This window comes from Nesoenas mayeri (genome assembly GCF_963082525.1).
Source record: "Nesoenas mayeri genome assembly, chromosome: 17".
NCBI lineage: Eukaryota > Metazoa > Chordata > Aves > Columbiformes > Columbidae > Nesoenas > Nesoenas mayeri.
Genome location: NC_137565.1, coordinates 12721971 through 12741747, shown reverse-complemented (window position 1 = coordinate 12741747; position 19777 = coordinate 12721971). Strand labels below are relative to the sequence as shown.

At 47.2% G+C, this 19777-nt stretch overlaps 1 protein-coding gene across 4 annotated transcripts in view; it reads left to right on the top strand.

Moving 5' to 3' along the window:
- The first annotated feature begins 9115 nt into the window (after positions 1 to 9115).
- The window catches only part of ASCC2 (activating signal cointegrator 1 complex subunit 2), a 29382-nt gene continuing 18720 nt past the window's right edge, over positions 9116 to 19777 (top strand). For 2 of the 4 annotated variants that reach the window (XM_080355294.1, XM_080355292.1), the window contains exons 1-6: positions 9116 to 9156; positions 11797 to 11905; positions 13146 to 13304; positions 13639 to 13809; positions 16013 to 16142; positions 17988 to 18055. In XM_080355294.1, the coding sequence (XP_080211420.1) occupies positions 11825 to 11905; positions 13146 to 13304; positions 13639 to 13809; positions 16013 to 16142; positions 17988 to 18055 (609 nt within the window). In that variant the 5' untranslated portion in view covers positions 9116 to 9156; positions 11797 to 11824. Of the gene's footprint in view, positions 9157 to 11619; positions 11665 to 11796; positions 11906 to 12779; positions 12851 to 13145; positions 13305 to 13638; positions 13810 to 16012; positions 16143 to 17987; positions 18056 to 19777 lie in introns of those variants that run through there. The other 2 variants (XM_080355293.1, XM_080355295.1) reach the window with 2 other exon arrangements.

The following is a 19777-nucleotide window of genomic DNA, read 5'->3' as shown; positions in this document are numbered from 1 at the left end:
CCCTCAGTGTCCTCTTGTCCAGCTCCAGAGCCCCAGCTCCCTCAGCCTTTCCTCACACGGGAGATGCTCCACTCCCTGCAGCATCTTGGTGGCTGCGCTGGACTCTCTCCAGCAGTTCCCCGTCCTGCTGGAACTGAGGGGCCACAGCTGGACACAAGATTCCAGGTGTGGTCTCCCCAGGGCAGAGCAGAGGGGCAGGACCATCCCCACAGCCCAGCAACTGCTCCCTCTCAGTCCCTCAGCAGGGGAAGCCACCTCGGCCCTTCCTCCTTGTATAACCCCCGGGGGTGTTTGACCCCCGCAGGAGCAGGCGGGCTGGGGTTGGTTCTGCCCACAGCCGGCTCTGCAGTCCTGGGGTCGCCCTTAGGAACCCTCCAAAGCCTGTTCATCCCTTGGAGAAACACCCTGTCTGACTGCAAAGCATTGTACATAAAAGCAGCTTTTCTCTTACTTTTGGAGGACAAAAGCTCACTTAGCATTTTTTAGCTGTTGAAGAGGATTTGGGGACTAATAGATTCATCATTAAGCACATGTAAAAAAACTGCTTTTTTTGCTTTACCTCAGGGAAAAATAAGTAATGATGATTTTTTTTAAATGTGTCCAATAACTTGTCTCAGATACTGATACTCAGTATCTGATACTCAGATACTGGCCATGGAGAGACCAGAGACACAGACACTTGGCAACAAAGCCAGTGTGCACAGGCTGGATTCTGAGGCAAACTGCAAAACCACCCAGTGGAGCCTGGACTGTCGGGAGTGTCGCTGCTGGTTTATGATCAGATTTAGACAGGGTTCTCAGGGACATGGTTTAGTGCCAGAGTTGGGTTGTGGTTGGACTCGATGATCCTGAGCATCTCTTCCAACCAAAATGATTCTATGATTCTATAAGGCCCTTTGACCGATGCTTCCCGATGCTTTCATGGCATTGAGCTCAGCGGTAGGAACGTGTGTGGCCCGTGCCATGAGCTAATGGAGAACAAGGAGCCAACGCAAGGCACAAGAGCCAAAAAATACATGGAAACTGAGAGACAAGCGATAAAGCAAAAGGGATATGGACATTAAGCAACAGAAAGGCAGGAGAAAGCTCAAGAGGCAAATGACAGCAGGGTACGGTGGGCAGGGAGCGCTGCGGTGTCCACAATGAAGCTTTGGCTAAGCCTTGTGCAATAGAGTTCCTTTTCAGCAGCAAGATTTGTATCTGGGTTTTGTTGCAAGCGTGACAGATCATGAATGCTTTATTTTTATACATATCTTTAATTTACAGTACCGTATGTAGGTCAGGTTGTACTTTTGAGAGAGATTTCCACCTGCTGCTCATGTTTGCCTTGATCTGAAATGAAGTGCTTGCTTGCGAGCAACTCTAAAATGCATTCCCAAATTATCCACAGGACTCTCCCTCTGAGTCCAAGGCTAGTCATTGTGACAGATGGGCTCCGGTCTGTCATTAAGTCATGTTCAAACTAGAGGCAGCACTAATTTTCAGAGAGAACAATACAAAATACAGGATCCCATGTCTCTAAACTCAGATATAAGCCATGCAGTGAGTTGTTTTCCAGTTTCGCTCTCTTGGTCAGGGACAGTAAACATCTGAAAGGAAGTTAATCAGCCCCTCAAAAGGGATTTTTTCCAACAACAAGCCATCATCTGAATGCAAATGTGATCTGAATGTCAATATGTACCTTCAGAGGAGCTTTGGAAGAAATACAGGTAACCGAAGGGAAAAACAGGATTCCTGGCCTGTTTATACCCAAAAGCAATGAAAAAATGTCCAGCTGAGATAGCTGTAGCTGAGAAGGATATGTGTTGACAGCACAAGGCAGCAGAGTATGGATTTTGGACGCTCCCTGTTGAATGGCTGCATTTGCAGTGTTCCTGGATGGGGATCAAATGTTGCCCTATTTCAGGCAGCTGAATCCTGGAGACCTGGGGATTTGTACAGCAGAACCTCCTGGTTTTAAAGAGGGGGAACTGGCTGCAGTGCTGTCACTGGGCAGGACAAACTGTGTCCTTCCAGCTGCTTCTTTCAGTGATACTAATTGTTTTCTTTAGCAATACGGTCAAACACACTTTATGGAGACTCCCACATCCGAGTGTCTCCATTTCTTGTGTTCCAGTCTATTTTTTAACAAAGGCTAGGTATGGCTCCACGTTAAATGACTTTTGCCTCAATTTTCTCTGATGATTGGGGCAAAAGATTATAGCTAATGAGAATTATTGTATGGAAATGGAAATTACTGCACGCAAAGGGAGAGGAAGGTTGTGAGAACCTGGCACGCAACTCAGGGAACGACGTGTTCTCAAGCCCACGGTTGGGATGGACCTGGAATGAATCCTCACTCACGCAGCACAAAGTTTCTAATTTGTCAGGTTGAGGATGGTAATAAATTACAGAGGAACTACAGAAGCACTATCTGGTTTTAAGCTGGAGGAAGAAGAGCAACCCAGTCACTGCAACACCTGTTAGTCTGACCTCAAGAACATTAAAAGCTTAGAAAAAAATGTAAAGGAAAAAGCAGTTGGGGACAGACAAGTAAGTGTAAAATAAAGTAAAACTCAACTTTACTAAAGATAGATTGCATTTGACTAAGATTATACCTTTGATAATTGTTTTCTAGGCAATGCATATACAATAGATTTAATCTAACTGGTTTTAATAGAATATTAAGTAGAATGCCACCTGCCAAATGACTAGTTCATCTGGGGAGCTATTTGGTAGGTAATAAGCTGGCTACAGACAAGGATTTGAATGGAAAGGTAGACTCTGAAGGTGGAGCTGAGCTCCTCAAGAACCGACTTGGAGAATATCAGTAGGTCAAATAATTTATTCAATAAATTAATGGAGAACGGGTCTGTAAAAAATAGCTTCCTGGAAAAGGCAGGGAAGTGACCTGACCCAGCCAGGCATGTCGTACGTTCTTTTGATCTTGCGCGGTATTTTTCGGTCAGATCTTGGAACGAAATGTGGGAGGGAGGTGACAGCATTTGCTGATGGCACAAAGTTGGGAGGCACCAGCGCTAGGGAGGGAAAATCTGCGTTGCGAGAAGAGTTGGATAACAGGGAGTGCTGGCACATTGGGGACGGGATGACATGTAATAGCGGAATGTGCAAGGTCGTGCACTTGGGAATTGCTAACAAGAATCTCTGCTGCAAGCTGGGAGCTCATCGGTTGGAAATGACAGAAGAAGAGAAAAATCTGGGTGTATTTGTTGATCTTAAGATGACCAAGAACTCCCAATATGAAGCAGCTCTGATGAAAAGCATGTATCAACTCAGATCTTTCCAGGAGAGGACCAAAAGGTTAATACTGTTACCCAAAGCTCTGCTGCAACCTCCTCTGGATTTATGCAGCTCTGGTCACTTTTAATCAAGGGACACAAACTTCAAATGTGTCTGGACAATAATTACAGGGGAATCCTGATTTTTTTTTTCTTATGTAAGAATCTTGAAATAATTTACTTAGCCAAAAATGTGAATGCTGAGAAGGGATACGGTTGTTCTCTGTGAAACTTCAGGGAGTACGCACAGAAGTAAACATGTCTCCCTTAAGAGCAAGGGTGATGTTAGTGTGAGAGAAAACAAGTATCCAATGGCCATGCAAAGTCTGGACTGAAACCTGAGAACAGCCAAGCATCCAAGAGCTCAAGTCCTGCGGCTCTGGGTCACCCTTCCCAGGGCTGCCGTCCCCCGATGCAGTTGAACTGACCCTAAAGACCCAATGAGTCCTTTCCAAACCTCTCTTACTGTTCGAGATGCAGCTGCTGAGTTACTAGTTGGCTTTTTCTTCAAAGAAAAAGGGCGCCTGATGTGGAGTGATGGGCTGCAGTCACAACCCAAATGCCCTTTGAGGCCTTGGCTGTATTCAGGAAGGGCGCATTTAAAACCCACAGGTGGCCGTGGCGGAGGCTGACACATCCTGTTCCGGACCACCCCACCTGGTCCCTCGCACCACCATTCCACAGAGGCCGGTTCGTGAGCCTCTCCTGGCTGTGAGAAACAATCCTGGAGTGATCTGTGCCTGGCACAGCGAGAAATGGCCAAATCAAGCGTGTGGCAGGTACTTCCCCAGCCCTGTTCCCATCCAGTAACCTTGAATACACTTCACTCTGGTGATCCAAACAGCCCAACTCAGACTCTCTGCGCTGTTACGATGGAAAACTGATGGGACAGTCAGATATGCCTGAAAACAAACAAAAAACAAACCCACAGCACACCGAGTTCTGATTCTGTAAGAACAAGACCATGAAACGCAGGGTAGTTCCCTTTCTCAGGGCTTCAGCTGGCTTCTTCAGCCAGTTTTCTACCCAAAAGCAGCTCTCTTTGTCCTTTGTTTCTTTTTTCATCTTTCACTTTACCTTGACATTTTACTAGTTTTACTCTCTGGTTCCTTTTCGGTTTTGTAACAGATTCTGAACACAATGCTGTGCTCAGCCCCGTCTCTGCCCAATGTATTTATCCCATGTTCCTCTCTGTGCAGGCACTTCTCTTCATTCTGCTCCCATCCAACATGCAGCTATTTCATTGTTCCTTTAACCTCAACGGCCGGTGGTGAGGACATCCCTGATTAAAACACACCAGGTGAGAGGCACCCGCTCTGTCAGTCATCCTGATGGGCCCAAAGATGGATGCTCTGACTCATTCCCTTGAAAAGTAGATGAATAATTTGGAAATAATGAGATTTTTATTACACACATATAATTTATTGTCAGAACATTTTCCCAACAGTCTCATTTTAGGATCTTTTGTCTTGCAATAACCCTAGTTTAAAACAATACATACTATTAGAGACACTTTGCCGAAGGGAAGCCAGCACAATGAAGCTGTGTTGGCTACGGCTACACATTGAGATAATTATTACAGCACTAATCAAATACAAAGTTTTGAGGGACTTTGCAAACTTCAAGTTCAGTGGAACAGCTACAACATTTTGGAGCAAATACTGGAAACAGGGCAGGATCTGCAAACAGCAGAGCAGCCGCAGCCATACCATGGCCGAATGATGACAGGACAGCACCTCCATATAGAATTTATATGGAATGTACTATTTCTGCATGGGTTTGTGAGCACAGAGCATTGCTCTGTGGACACAGATCACTCCTTGCTTGTGCAAGCTGTTTCTGTACCTGGAAATGAAAGCTGAAGACATCAATACTGAAAATATGCCAGGTGTAGGCAGAACGTTTGGAGCCCTTGTTTTATGTCTGCTTGTATTATTTTCTTACACTTCAAAGACTAATAATCCCTGTTGTTTGCTGTTGTGGTTTAACCCCAGCTAGCAATCAATCACATTTGCCTAGTGATCTAAAAATAAGTAAAATGTTCAAAGTATTTTATACTGAACATTTTTCCTTTGGAAAAGTTAACTTGCTGTGTCATGTGCTACGTTGCTACAACAACGCCGCCTGAAAAATGCTTTTAATAATAAAGCATATGTATTTTTTTAATAAGCACACTTAAGATCCTTCCTCCTGAAGATGGATAGTTGTTATTATCCTGTTACACAAAGGAGAAACACAAGACAGCAAGAGGCTAAGAAGCTGTCTGATCAGAGGAGCTGCTTCAGTATCAGTAGAAAATGATATTATTTTAACTGATTATCTGAAGTGATAAGTCTTTAGTGCAGAAATGCTCTGGTAACCCACTCAGGACTGCGCAGGTGTCAGAGGAGGGAGGAACTGCAGGAACTTGCACCATCGAAGCTCAGAACTTGAGCAAGTCCTTCATTCCAGCAGCCGGGCTGAACCCGCAGTGCTCGGAGAAGCAGGGGCTGTTGTTGTGCCTTGGGCACAGAACACGCCAAGAAGGATTTGGGGCCAGCCCTGGTCTCTTTTCTTAGTGAACAAAATAAAAAATATCCTGTGATGAGACTTTATACTCAGAATATGCTTAGAGGGGGTTAACGGGAGAATGATGGAAAATAGAAAAAATAGTTAATAAATTATTGCAGGATGCACCAGGTCAGTAGTTTAATGAGAACACCTGTCTCTGACTATGAAGAACGTGCTGTGGAAGGCTCAGAACTGCCACTAGTCCTTGATAAGCTAAGGTGTATGTTGTTAAGATAAAATGTAAAAAAGGAATATGTAGAGCTGGTTTGAAAAATTGCAAAGCCCAGGGCTACACTGATTCATCATATTTACTGTAATTGGATTTCAGCTGCTTAGAAAATACAATGGCCAATTACTACAACTTTGCAATTTAGGACTATGGTTCTGTCTTTTTTCTAGATTACACTGACATTTTCCTCTGCTCGTTTCAGAACTCCCTGATTTTATTTGTGTTTTATAAATGTGTTTGGAAGCAACAGTCCTTCGGGGTTTCCTGTGCCCTCAGACCTGCGTGCAGGCTGATGGATTTAAAGCCTCCACACTGTCCTTTTAGCCGGAGAGGGGACAGCAGGCGTGCTGTCACTTGGTGTCACTTCACAAGAAGGTCACTTGGCCCAGCGACCGCTGAGCCTGCTGTGCGAGGAGGAGGAAAACAGAGATCTTCTGTGGCTCGGCAGAAGCGAAGCAGATGTGCCAGGCTGTCATTTGGGACTTTGAGGCAGGATTTGAGAAGACGCAGGAGCTGTGGAAAGCTCGGTGCTGCTCGGAGTGCCCTATTGCAGCAACAGTGACAGAGGAACAGAGCGACAAAGAAACCAGACTGACCTCCAGTAGCACACTCTTGGTTTCAGTCCTCCTCTTGGTGCTTTTGGCACCGCTTGAAATTAAAAAGCTGCTTTTGTGTCTCATTGCTGGCCAAGGCTGAGTGTCCTTCTGCACAAGGAGATTATCAGTGCGGGTCTGTCGGGGCGCTGGCAGTGCCACCGGAACCGGGCGCGCTCCCAGGCTATGACTTGTGGCAGCCGATCGTCTGCACCGCTCCCTTCAGCACCAACCAACTTCCTCCCACCCGGGAATCGCACCAAAGAAGGATCCTTTGAATAAAAGCTCCTTTTCCAAAAGCTTTTGTCTGGAGAAGTTGGCCAGTCTGCGATCTGAAGCCGACTCGCCTGGTAACTTCAGCCGGCTCCTGGTCAAACCTTGAAAGCACGATTTTTCAGCAGAGCTCAGCAGCCTGAAGCTGCTTTTAGTGTGGCCAGGGTCAGAAAGTTGTGATTCACATTAAGATTTTGGATTTGACTTTTCCTGTCATGCAGTGTTAAAGGTCTCTGGCACATTGTGCACAGGTGAACAGACGCACTTGATGGTAGAATTGTTTAATTTCTGTTCATTTGCCAGATTAAATTTAGTTTGCATGTGTATACATATAATTATGTAACTCGTTTATACAGACATAGTTAATATCAGTAACGTTTTGGGTAGAGGCTCCAGTAGTTCAGTGCTTTAGGAAATGGAATCTATAATACACAATTGGTAAAGTAACAAATATTTTTAAAAAAATATTTAAAAAGGGGAATAGTGATTCAAAGCAGCTTGATAACAGATTCGAAGCCCACTGAGTCACTTGGAGTCTTGCCACCGCTGCTCGGGAGGAAGGTTGGCAGAGGAGGGGAAATAAACAGACGCCTTTGCGAGGGAATCGTGTTTCAGCTGCCAAATGTTCTCCTGCACAGAACAATCGGCGCAGACCTTGGATCTGACACCGGTACTAGTGTTTTGTTCTGGGAGGTTGTTTTGCACAGCGCGTTGGTGCTGTGGCTCCAGCCCAAGGGCCTGACTTTGTGTAGGGGATGTCGGAGAAATAGCAATAATAAATAATTCATTGGAAAATGAGTCATTCAAAAGGAATGGCAAAAGAATGGTGAGAATGGCAAGTTCCGGACAACCTGTCATGACATTTGAAGTGCAAATCGATCGCTCCTGACTGTGAGCGGGAACACAGCCTTTCCTGGCTGCCTCCTGCCAGAGAGAGTGGCGGGGTGGGAGCAGAAGGAGCCCGGACGACGTCGGGGGCAGCAGGGAGCAGTGGGGCTCCTAGTGGGGCTGCAGGGACCCCTCGGGGTGACACCTGCTCCCCTCCACAGGGTCAAGGCACCCAGCACCGCTGCACATATCTGGGAGTCGAGAGAGGTTCTCCTGCCCCTCTGCTCTGCCCTGTGGAGACCACACCTGGAATCTTGTGTCCAGCTGTGGCCCCTCAGTTCCAGCAGGACAGGGAACTGCTGCAGAGAGTCCAGCGCAGCCACCAAGATGCTGCAGGGAGTGGAGCATCTCCCGTGTGAGGAAAGGCTGAGGGAGCTGGGGCTCTGGAGCTGGACAAGAGGACACTGAGGGGGGACTCATTCCTGGGGATCAAGATGGAAAGGGGCAGTGTCAGGAGGATGGAGCCAGGCTCTGCTGGTGACAACCAGGGACAGGACAAGGGGCAATGGGTGCAAACTGGAACACAGGAGGTTCCACTTGAATTTGAGAAGGAACTTGTTCGTGGTGAGGGTGTCAGAGCCTGGCCCAGGCTGCCCAGGGGGGTTGTGGAGTCTCCTTCTGTGCAGACATTCCAAGCCGCCTGGACACCTTCCTGTGTAACCTCATCTGGGTGTTCCTGCTCCATGGGGGGATTGCACTGGATGAGCTTTCCAGGGCCCTTCAACCCCTGACATTCTGGGATTCTGTGAGTGGAAACACCCACGATCCGGAGTCTGCGAGGGGTCTGATTCGGGAACAGGAGCTGGACCCTCGTCACAGCCCCGTTCCCAATCAGCCCCATGCCAGCAGGCACAGCCTGGTTGCTATTTTAGGCTGCTCCACCATCTCCAGCTGGACTCTGGCCTACGTTTAGGCAGAGTTCCCTGTGGTGAAGAAGAACCGAGACCCTCCAGAGCACCGGGGTTGGCGACAGTCGGTGTGTCCGTCCCCCACCCCCCTCTCCGGGAGTCAAAGCGTCACTGACCTCCGCTGGGCTTAATTGTGCCTGTATTAATTGGCAAGAATTACCCTTGTCCCGCAGTGTGACACCCGCGCTAGGGTGGGCAGTGACCCTCCCTCCCGGCGGGTCAGTCCGAGTAAGTTAATAGGGTGACTGATTGAATTAGCTGGTTTTATTCCAAAAGGAAAACTCGGCTCCCCCCGCCCCGCCGCTGCCCGCTCTGACACACTCGCCGCCCGACCTGCGGCGCCACGCAGGCTCCGCCCACCCCGGCCACTTCCGCTCGGCACCGGAAGGGCTGTTTGGCTGCGGAAGCGCGGTGCCGGCGGCGGGACGTGGCTGCTGGTAACGGGGACTCGGGCGCCGGAGCGGGACCGTGTGGGGTGCAGGGGCTGGGCGGGTGGCCGGGCCTGGTAGGGCGGGGACAGCGCGGTGGCAGTGACCCAAGGGGGTGTCCGGAGGGACGGGGCTCCGCTTATTTGGGGCTGGAGAAAGTGGTCGGGGCCTGTGGTGGGTCCGGGGCCTGTTGTAGGCCCGTCCGCCCGTGCTGGGCACTGGGGAGGCCAGGACGTGTATCCTGAGGTCAGTTTTGGGCCCCTCACCCCAAGAAAGGCCTTGAGGTGCTGGAGCGAGTGGAGAGAAGGGAACGGAGCTGATGAGGGGCTGGAGCACAAGTGTGATGGAGCGGCTGAGGGACCTGGGGGTTCAGCTGGAGAACAGGAGCTGAGGGGAGACCTTCTGATCTCTGAACTGCCTGAAAGGAGCTTGGAGCCAGGGGGGTCGGGCTCTGCTCCCCAGGAACAAGCGCCAGGAGCAGAGGAAACGGCCTCAAGTTGCACCAGGGGAGGTTGAGGTTGGATGTGGGACCAATTTCTTCCCCAAAGGGCTGTGGGGCATTGGAACAGGCTGCCCAGGGCAGTGCTGGAGTCACCATCCCTGGAGGGCTGGACAGACGGACATGAGGTTCTCAGGACATGGGGCACTGCCAGGGGTGGGTTATGGTTGGACTTGATGATCCCGAGGGGCTTTTCCAACCAAAATGGTTCTGCGATTCCAGGGCCTGTGGCAGCACTGGCAGAGCTGGGAGGAGGTGGCGGGTCTAGGGGGGGCAGTGGCTGGAGGGGTGTGTGGGGCACTGGGGCTGGTGCCTGGCTTGGCAGTGGGTGCAGAGCTGGGTGGGTGTCACTGCTGGCTGGAGATGCCTGAGGGAAAATGGGACTGGGAATGTCAGAGCAGATGTAGGGGAGGGGGTGTCTGTGCTCCAGCTCCCTCCTCATCTGTGTGTGTGATGTACAACACCACCATTAGCGAAGCTGCAGCGGGCACCCTGCCCCTGCCCGCAGCACTGCGGGGGTTCCTGGGCCCCAGCAGCGTGTCCTCCTGTCCGGGCTCCTCCTGGATGGTGTGATGTGTGAGGCAGCGAACACTTCTGATGCTGCGAAAAGAAGTTTATCTGGCAAAAGTCTAGTTTATTTTCTTGTTTGTCAGGGCTGTTTGGATCTTACGCCGTGTGCCTGAAAACACAGGGTGCAATAAATTAATCATGTTCTCGTAGTTTAGACCAAAGCTCTTGTGCAGGGAAGCATATGATACTGACTGGAGTGATTCTCTGTGTTGAGGATCTTCTGTACTCAGGTTTATTCTGTTCCCCCGATGAACAAACCTTTGACTGAGGGCCTGTCCTTCCAAGGGGTATTTGACTTGGACCAGAGACTTTGATACTTGGCAGGCTTGAAATGAGACGCTTTTTTCCTTGTTGGAAACACACGCTTCTATGTGCAGTTTTCAGAATGACTCGAGAAATTGTAAAAGCTAAATTAAATACATGATGAGAGCTGAAAAACATGCTGAAAACTTGCTTTTTTTTTCCTGAACAAATTATTAATCTGAAAATGTTCTTGTTGATATTCTAATCTTTAAACTCCCTTGGAAAGACACCATTATTTTAAGTTTTCTGGCCTGTGTGTATTGACATTGCTCTACCTTATTTTTTTCTTTTTTTAAATTGAATTCAAAAACATTAGATGACACATTTTTTGCCTAAATTCATAGGTGACAAATTATCTGGAAGTAAAAATATTACTCTTTCACTTGCTGCCTAAACTGACCCTGCTCCTGAATCTGTGTTGTTCAATTCTAAAGACACTTCTCTTGTTTTAACTGTTATTCTGCCCAGGCAATGTGAATGCAATTCAATATGCATATAAGACTTGTGATTTAGACCTTAACAAGAACATAACTTTTTAATACTATTTCGCAGAAATCATAATACTATCAATCCCCCAAGAAATTAGAAGCTCTGTGAACCTCCAGTTTTCATTTCTCGTTAATACTTCTTTAACAATGCGCATAACATTCTTTTGAATTACTCTTTCGTTTGACTTGCAGTTAATTTCAGAAAGCTCATTGTGATATTTCTGAGCCCGAAAATGCCGCTGAAGGTGAAAAGGTGGTTCTGTGAGCACACGGGGGCTGGCAGGGAGGGGAAGGCTGCATTTTGTAGCCTCATCCATGTACCTTATCTGCGTGAGGACCGGGTGATTCTGCCACGTCAGCACCAAAAATATTCTTTAATCATATGTGGGCAGGACGCGTTTTGGTCGCCTCTCCACTTTGTACTATCAGGAGACAGCAGGCACTCAAAAGCGGAAAGTTCAACCCAAATCTTCAGGAGCCAGGTTTAAATATCAAGTTTCCATATTAAACAATATCCCCAAATGTTTTTTCTTGTCCTGGAAGGAGTCTGTGGCCTCTCAGTAAGGACCAGGCGTGAAAATTGAGCACCACTTTCCAGGTTTCTTCTGAGCCACGTGAAAGTGGCTCTCGGGTGTTCCCTGAAGGTTTGGCATTCAGGTGGTGGATAAATTGCTCTGCATAAATATATTTCCAGCCACTGAATGTGTGTTTTGGGAAGGCTGCAATCTCTTTTGTTGTGCTTTTGGTTGATTGACCTTGCAAAACGCATCCTGTGCTTTTGTTTTGCAGTTTGCTGCAGGAGGAGCGAGTGGTCAGGATGCCAGCGCTGCCTCTGGATGAGCTCCAGCTGACTGAAAGGGATCCCAAGACAGGGAAACTGCGGACTTTACCGGCACTGGTGAGCTGTGTTTTTCCTGAAAGGCAAACAAGACCTTTCACAAATTATTGTTATTTCTTCGTACCTGCGTGTAACTAGTTGTTGGTTTAGGGTATGATGAAATCGGGTCAGCTTCCACCTTCAATTGTTCTCTTCATGTTTTAGCGCAGTCAGATAGTTGAGAACTTTTTTCCAGTGATGGATGAATGAAAATTTACTGTATTCAGGATCTATATGAAACTGTTCTCCCAGGACTCCTTATTCTTTCAAGAAACAGCCGGATTAGCAATGTAAATTTTGCTGCAATACTCTGGGAGCTTCAGCCAGCTCTGCGTGAAGTTCAGCTCTGAGCTGTAGCACCGGGATCAGTCCATCCGTTGACTGCATCCCGTAACCTCCTGTCTCGTGGCTTCAGCTGGGTGAAATCAGAAAATTAAATCCACAGTCACTTTTTTTCTCCCAGAAAGAAGGAGGCCTGGAGAGAGCCGTTAATGCTGCTTGCTCGGGGGGAGGTTTGCCCTGGGTGTACATGTGGGTTGAGCAGCTCAAAGCTGCTGCCCGCAGCTCAACGGGATTCTCATTCTAGGGTGGGAATCATAGAATCAGTTCAGTTGGAAGAGAACCTCAGCATCATTGACTCCAGCCATACTCCAGCACTGCCCCATGTCCCTGAGAACCTCATCTAAATGCCTTTTAAACCCCTCCAGGGATGGTGACTCCACCACTGCCCTGGGCAGCCTGTTCCAATGCCCGACAGCCCTTTCCATGAAGAATTTTTTCCTAATATCCAATCTAAACCACTCCGGCGCAACTTGAGTATCTGGGAAAACCCTTGGGAAGGGTAGTGAAATGTTTCTTCTCTGTATTTGGTCATCTTGTCAGTTTGACTCTGTGGAATGTTGCACAAGAACCAGTTTGGAGGAAAAAGAGAGAGTGCGGGCCACATATCGGAGCCATGACATGAAGGTGGTGCTGTTTGTTTTGAAGGCGTGGGAGGATTGCTTTGCAAGGCTGTGGGGTTAACAGAGTGCACCTGATTGTGAAGGTCTGAAAATATTGCTGATAAATAAGGATACAAACCCACTGGTGTGCTGCCTTGAAAGATTAGAAAATGGGAACTTCCCAGGGAACTGAATGTCAGATCACATTAAAGTGTCATTTTTTTGTTGGTTTCCTAAAATTTGGTGAGCAGTGCAAATGGGAACTGGGCATTCCTGTCACTTGGTCTGTAGTTTTAATACAACGTTTTGGCTTTCTGCAGCACCCAGAAATAAAAGCAGATCGGTCTTTTGTGCTATACAGACCGCCGCCTGTTGTTAGAGACCCTGCTTTAGTGGAAGAGTTCTTGGAGCGCGCAAAATTCATTGCAGATGACCTGAACTGGCTTCTGGCTTTGCCTCATGACAGATTTTGGTGCCAGGTAAGAATTGTTTTGTGGACACTGAAGAAAAAGCCTGAACAATCTACATGGTTGTAAAAGCCACAAACTTTAAGTCATTTTCGTAAAGACTTGTATATGTTCATTATGTCATTTGTTAAGCATTTTAATTTCAATTGCTGCACCTTAGAGTGCAAAGACAGTAGTGTTTCCCTATGGATTTTCATTGCGTATTTTAAGAGTTTGCTTGTATTTGATGCACGTGAGAATCCTTTTAGCATTGTTGAATGTTTCAGGTTGCTCTTAAGTTTAACTGGGCTGCTCATGAGCGTGTGACATTTCCTTCTTTCCATTTCCTTGTCTTTGGTTGTGCAAGGTGATATTTGATGAGACGCTTCAGAAATGTCTGGACTCCTACCTGTGCTATGCCCCTCGCAAGTTCGATGCCTCGTTGGATTGCCATCCGGAGGTGAACGACATGCAGAAATGTCTCCATCGGAGCGTCTTCCTGACCTTCCTCAGGATGTCCACTCACAAGGAGTCCAAGGTAAATATTTCTTTGCCTTGCAGGTGCTCCAGGCTTCGTAGTTTAGGGAAAAAGACAACTGGAGAAATTAATCGTGTTTCTTACCTGCGTGTCCAACTACTTTTATCAGTCTGTTTGTCTGTATGGAGGTGATAACCACTCAGAGCTGAAGTGTCTGAGCTATGCAATGATTTCTTAGGAAGGAGATCTGAGCAATCAGCGAAGTAACAGCAGGTTAGCCACACGTGATGTTATGATATATTGTTATATGAGAAAAAAGGAGCGTGTTGGCCTTGGAACATCAGCTGCATGGAACAGAGGATCTTTGGGCCACCAGTAGCCAAGTGTTCACTCCCTCAATGCTGCTTCCTCTGCACCGTGCAGTGTCGTGTAATCTGGTGTCGTAGTTTAACCCAGCCGGCAACTGAGGCCCACACAGCCGCACATTCACCCTCCTCTCAGTGGGATGGGGGAGAAAATTCATCAGTTGAGATAAAGGCAGTTTAATAGGTAAAGCAAAAGCTGCGTGCACAAGCAAAGCAAACCAAAGGATTCATTGCCTACTTCCCATTGCAGGCAGGTGTTCAGCCATCCCCGGGACAGCTGGGCCCTATCACACATAACGGTTACTGGGGAAGGGGAAGACAAACGCCATCACTCTAAATGTCCCCCGGCTTCCTTCTCCTTCCCCAAGCTTTCTATACTGAGCGTGACATACGGTGTGGGGTGTCCCCTGGTCAGCCAGCCCCACTATGTGCTCCCCCAGCTCACTCGCTGGTGGGGTGAGGAGCAGAAAAGGCCTTGACTGTGTAAGTGCTGCTCAGCAATAACAAAAACATCCCTGAATTATCAGCTCTGCAGCACAAATCCAACCCAAAGCCCTTTACGGGCTGCTGTGGATAAAACTGACTCTGCCCCAGCCAAACCCAGCACATCTGTGCTAGTACTTATCTCTCCTTGAAGTTTCCCTGGGTTTTGGGTACACGATGAAATTGCTCTAAATTACTGTTTTCTTGGCATCGTGATTGAGAGACATGCTCAGCCCTAATTGTGTGAGTGCAGCTCCCGTGAGCAGCTTGTGGGGTTTTCACAAGGCCTTTGGGTAGGATGAGGCACCTTGTGTTTTAGCAGCTGTTCCTTCGATACCCTCGCTGTGTGTTATTCATGATGTGTTATTTAGTGATGTACTAATTCTCTCGATTATCACGGTGGTGACGTTCAGGACATTTTGAGGAAAGATGTTGGAGGCAGGAGCAGGTAGAGGGAATGCTGGAGCCTGCAGCTGGCACCACTTCTGCACAAGTACCCGACACCTCTATGGTGTCTTTCATTCCAGGATCTGATTAAATCTCACCGCTCCGTTGAGGCAGACGAGTATTTGAAACCATTTGATAGTTGAGTAATTTGAAGAGAATGAATAGGCTGTTGTCACGCAGGCAGTCAGCAGGAGTTCTGGAAATTGGACCTGGGCCGCGTAAAGCCCTGTCCCTCCGTTGTCGCAGGGGAACGTGCATACAGCCTCTCGCTGGGACTGAAAACATTTGCTATCATGGGCAAATTTGTCTTCTGAAAATCCAGAATTGTGTTGCAGCTTGCTGGCTTCTCAGTGTCAAAGACAATGGAATTTTTGTCATCTAGAATTTTAGAAGAAATTCCTTTAATACTGTTAGTTTTTGAGAGTGTTCTAGCAGTCAGGGGATAGAGCTGCAGTCCCTGGGTTTTCTTCCTACTTATCACTTCTGTAGCCATCTTTGGTGCCTTGATTCCACTTCACCAGGGTACTGATAACCTCAGGCTCCTATCTCACATGTATTTTTTCAGTGTTAGTGCCAGTTAAGCCGTTCCTATGCCGGGTTGCTCATTCTGCTCCTGAGCTGAGCTGTTCTTGCATCAGCTCAGCTGTTTCTTTTGTTGTGGCAGGAGCCAGGTCTGGGAACTGAACTAACTGGAGGTAGGGGTTGTTCTTTTTAACTTTTAGGTCAATTGGTTCATTTCGTGGTGTGAGGCCAGCGGGGTGGACGTAGTGGCAGTGAGAAGGAGCTGGGAGCATGGGGATGGAGGGCTTTGCAAAGGCCCGTGTAAGCAGAATTGCTGTCTTCTATGAAACAAAATCCATAACACACCTCTGAGAGATGTTTTTGCAGGGTTTCATTATAACATTGCCATTCTTACAGGGTAAAATATAGATTAGCCTTTAAATTACTTTATTTTTTTTTCTTTGTAGGATCATTTTATCACTCCTGCAGTCTTTGGAGAAATTATCTACAATAACTTCCTGTTCGACATCCCTAAGATTCTGGATCTCTGTGTGCTCTTTGGAAAAGGCAACGGTCTCCTGCTCCAGAAGATGATCGGTAAGTTCAAGCCAAGGAACAGCTTGTTGCATTTAGGCTTTTGCTTACTCATATAACGGCAAGTGATGAGTGGGGTTTCATACCACTCTGAAAACAAACTGTTCAGTACCAACCAGAATCTGTAATTTCTACAGATCAGATAAATGAAGTCCACAAGAAAAAGAGAAATCAGTTATGTCCAGCTGCTCAGCTGTCCTGAGCTGGACTCGGAGCGTCAGGGTTCGGTTCTGCCTCAGCAGTTGTTTCCCATGCCAGTGAAATGTGTGTTCAGCCGCTCTGGGGGGACCCTGAGGGCTCTAAAATCCTGGGGTTGGTGGGAAGGGGCGAACACGTCGGTCCCTGGGCAGGGTGGGAGGAGGGGGAGGACGTGGGGCTCAGTCCAGCTGCTCATACGAGTGCTTTTGTTCCCAGAGTTGGGAACCAAGTGAAATGTGGAAAGTGAAGTAATCACTGGCCGATGAAGTGGGAGAACTTGAAATTTCAGTATGGACACTGATTTATATTGTGCTTTCAAAGCACGAAGCACATCAGAACATTGCTCAAGCTGTGCTTATCCCCAGATTTCTTTGTATCTGTACAGTCTTAGTTGCAAGTGCATATTTAGTAATGCTGTGGATGCTAAAACCTGCATAATGAAGAGGGGGCATATTGGTTTAGCTTCTGTCTTTATCCTGGGCTCTCTTCACCTGTGACCTTTAACATCCACCTGAACATAGGTGGATGTTAACCCTAACCCTGGGTTAAGTGAGCTCTTCTTCTGAAATTCTAACCCACATTGTCTGCAGTCCATGTAATGAAAGTTTTTCCTTTCTTTGGTAGTTATTTTGTCTCATTTCCAAGCTGGCTAACGTGAGAAGCATTAGACAACACATCCCACAGCCAGATTTCCAGACCAGAAGAGCTTAGACCTTAAACCTTTGCATTTTTGAATCCAGTAACTTACACTCTAAATTCATCTGTCAAGCCTCAGAGGTGGGAAGGAGGCAGGGCAAGATAGATAGTTCTCTTTTAAATGGGAAGCTTTAACTTCTCTGGGTCTTCAAATATGCTGAAGAAGGCCGAAGTGTATGAAACCTCATTTGAATTATATGTATGCTCTGGTGTGCAACGCAATAACACTGCACGCAAGTAACCGATGATTTCCCCACCTGATTACTTGCATTATGTTATGACTGTAATGGCATGAGCAGCTCTGATGCGTAATTCATAACTTGATAAACTTTAGATTCTTCTCAGGGTATAAATTTTTCTGAAACCCGTCTCATAACTCTTTCTGGTGCTCTGTCCTTGCTGGAGAACTCTGTTAATTTTCATCAGCTGAACAGTAATTCACAGGGAAATAGGCAGCTTCTGTGCTTACTTGGCGGGGATTTATGGTATGCCATTATTCGGTGGAGTATTTTGTGAGGATAATGAAGTCCTAGTAATATAATAGCAGGTATTACTAAAGCCTCATTACCTTTAAGAAATATTTTGGAGAACATTCTCCAGTGCATGCTGAACTGTTATCAGTAATTAAAAGTCAACTCCAGTTGTCAGAGAAAGGAAGGAGGAATGTTTAGCGGTAGTATTTGCATTATTCATTGATTCAGCCTCTGCGCACAAACCATCTGACATCTCGTTTGCTCCGCTCTGATGAGCGTGAGCTCGCTCCCTGTTCCTCAGTTGCACTGAGGGGTTGATGGGCAGCGAGTTGAGTCGTGAGCTTGTGCCCGTGTCCAAAATGGTGATTACCCGCATCTGGGGGTGTCAGCAGTGACACAAGTACATCTTGTGGTGCAAATCTGTTCGTTGGCACGAATGTCTGACCTAATGGAGATGATCTCCTTCCCCCTCTCTTCTCAGAAAACATCTTCACTCAGCAACCAAGTTACTTCGGTGACCTGGACGAAACTCTGCCCACTGTCCTGCAGGTACCGCGTTCTCCTTGTCGTGTCATCCTGAGCTGTGGCATCCTTTAGAGCGCGGAAAGGGAGCAAGTATGGCCATAGGCAGGCAAAATGGATTTGTAATTACTTACTTTCTCTAGTTTGTGTTAATATTGCCAGGTAGGTTTTGAAACTTTATCTAAAACTATTACTTTATGACTATTTCTTGTTACCTTATGTAATTTTTTGCATTCTCTGCAGTTAATCTCAAGGAATTTTCATTAGCTGGCTCCAAAAGTATTCTTTGTATCCCACCTCACCCCAAAGCAGAAGCAGCATTGAAATGTAGAACACCAAACTCTAGAGACTATGAGAGGTAGCGAAGACTTGACATAGTAGAATAGGTTAGCGTTAACACGGCAGGTTCTCAGGAGTATATGAAAATCCATTGGAAAGGATGTGTTGTTGCCGTACAAAAGGTATTTGGCGCCTCTCCATGTCTAAGCTTTCATTTTTCTAAGCAGCTTGTATATTCCCCAGACTCGGTAAGCAGGATTCACATTTAACCTGAGGGAGAAATCAAGGTACCTTGACATCTTTGTACCCTGAAAATGTCATGTTTATGTCCTCAGAAAGCTCATCTATGCACAAAAATAAAATGCCCGAGACACTGTTTACCCCAAGAAACCTATAATGTCACTTGACTTTTTGAAAGTCTACATTCTTCTTTTTGTCTGTGTGCTAAGAAACTGTTAGAGGTAAATCTCAGAGGTGATATATCTTTAAAAAATGTTATAGGATGCAAGATCAAATGAATTACTGGGGAGGACAGCAGAGATTCAATTTGCTTTTTGGGATGCACCATGTCAGCAGTTTCTCTGCAGAATGCTGGTTTCTTTACTGTGTGTTTTGGCAACTGTCACAGGGTGATACGGGTGTATCTCACATGCACGAGTCTCACAGCTCAAAGATGATCATAAAGCAGCATATGTGCTTATGCTGTGTCTGAAAGGAGCTGACACCTGTGTGGATTTAGGAGCTCACGCACACTGTAGAATAGTAGCACTAACCCCAAGTATGCAACTTAGAATCACAGAATCATTTTGGTTGAAGACACCCTCAAGATCACAGAGTCCAACCATAACCCACCCCTGGCACTGCCCCATGTCCTGAGAACCTCATGTCCGTCTGTCCAACCCTCCAGGAATGGTGACTCCAGCACTGCCCTGGGCAGCCTGTTCCAATGCCCCACAGCCCTTTGGGGAAGAAATTGTTCCCCACATCCAACCTCAACCTCTCCTGGCGCAACTTGAGGCTGTTTCTTCTTGTCCATGTACCTTCAGCCACCACTCACATGTCTCTGGGAGGAGGGTTTGACAAACCTCTCAAGGTGCATATGTAGAGCAGTGGGTTTGAAGCTGGTCCTGCACCAAAGGTTTTTAGCAATCTGGAACTTAATTCTATCAGCTTCTCCTCAAATTCTTTATTTATAAATAAGAACTGCAAAATCTGTCCTGCTGCCCTCCAGGCTGAAAGGCATTGGACCGAGCTCATCGACAGGAGTTGGTGTCAATGTCCCAGCAGTCCCACCGCTCCCTTGCGAATGGGGACCCCAGTGGCCTCCCCATATTGGCCTTGCTGCCTGATGTTCTCACCCAGTGGAGGGTTTGGGATTGGCTGCAGTCCGTGTCTCGGCACCACCAGCACATGCAGTCGCAATAAGCTGCGCACAAGTCATGTGGCGTTTTGGGGGTGCAGCGTGGCCCT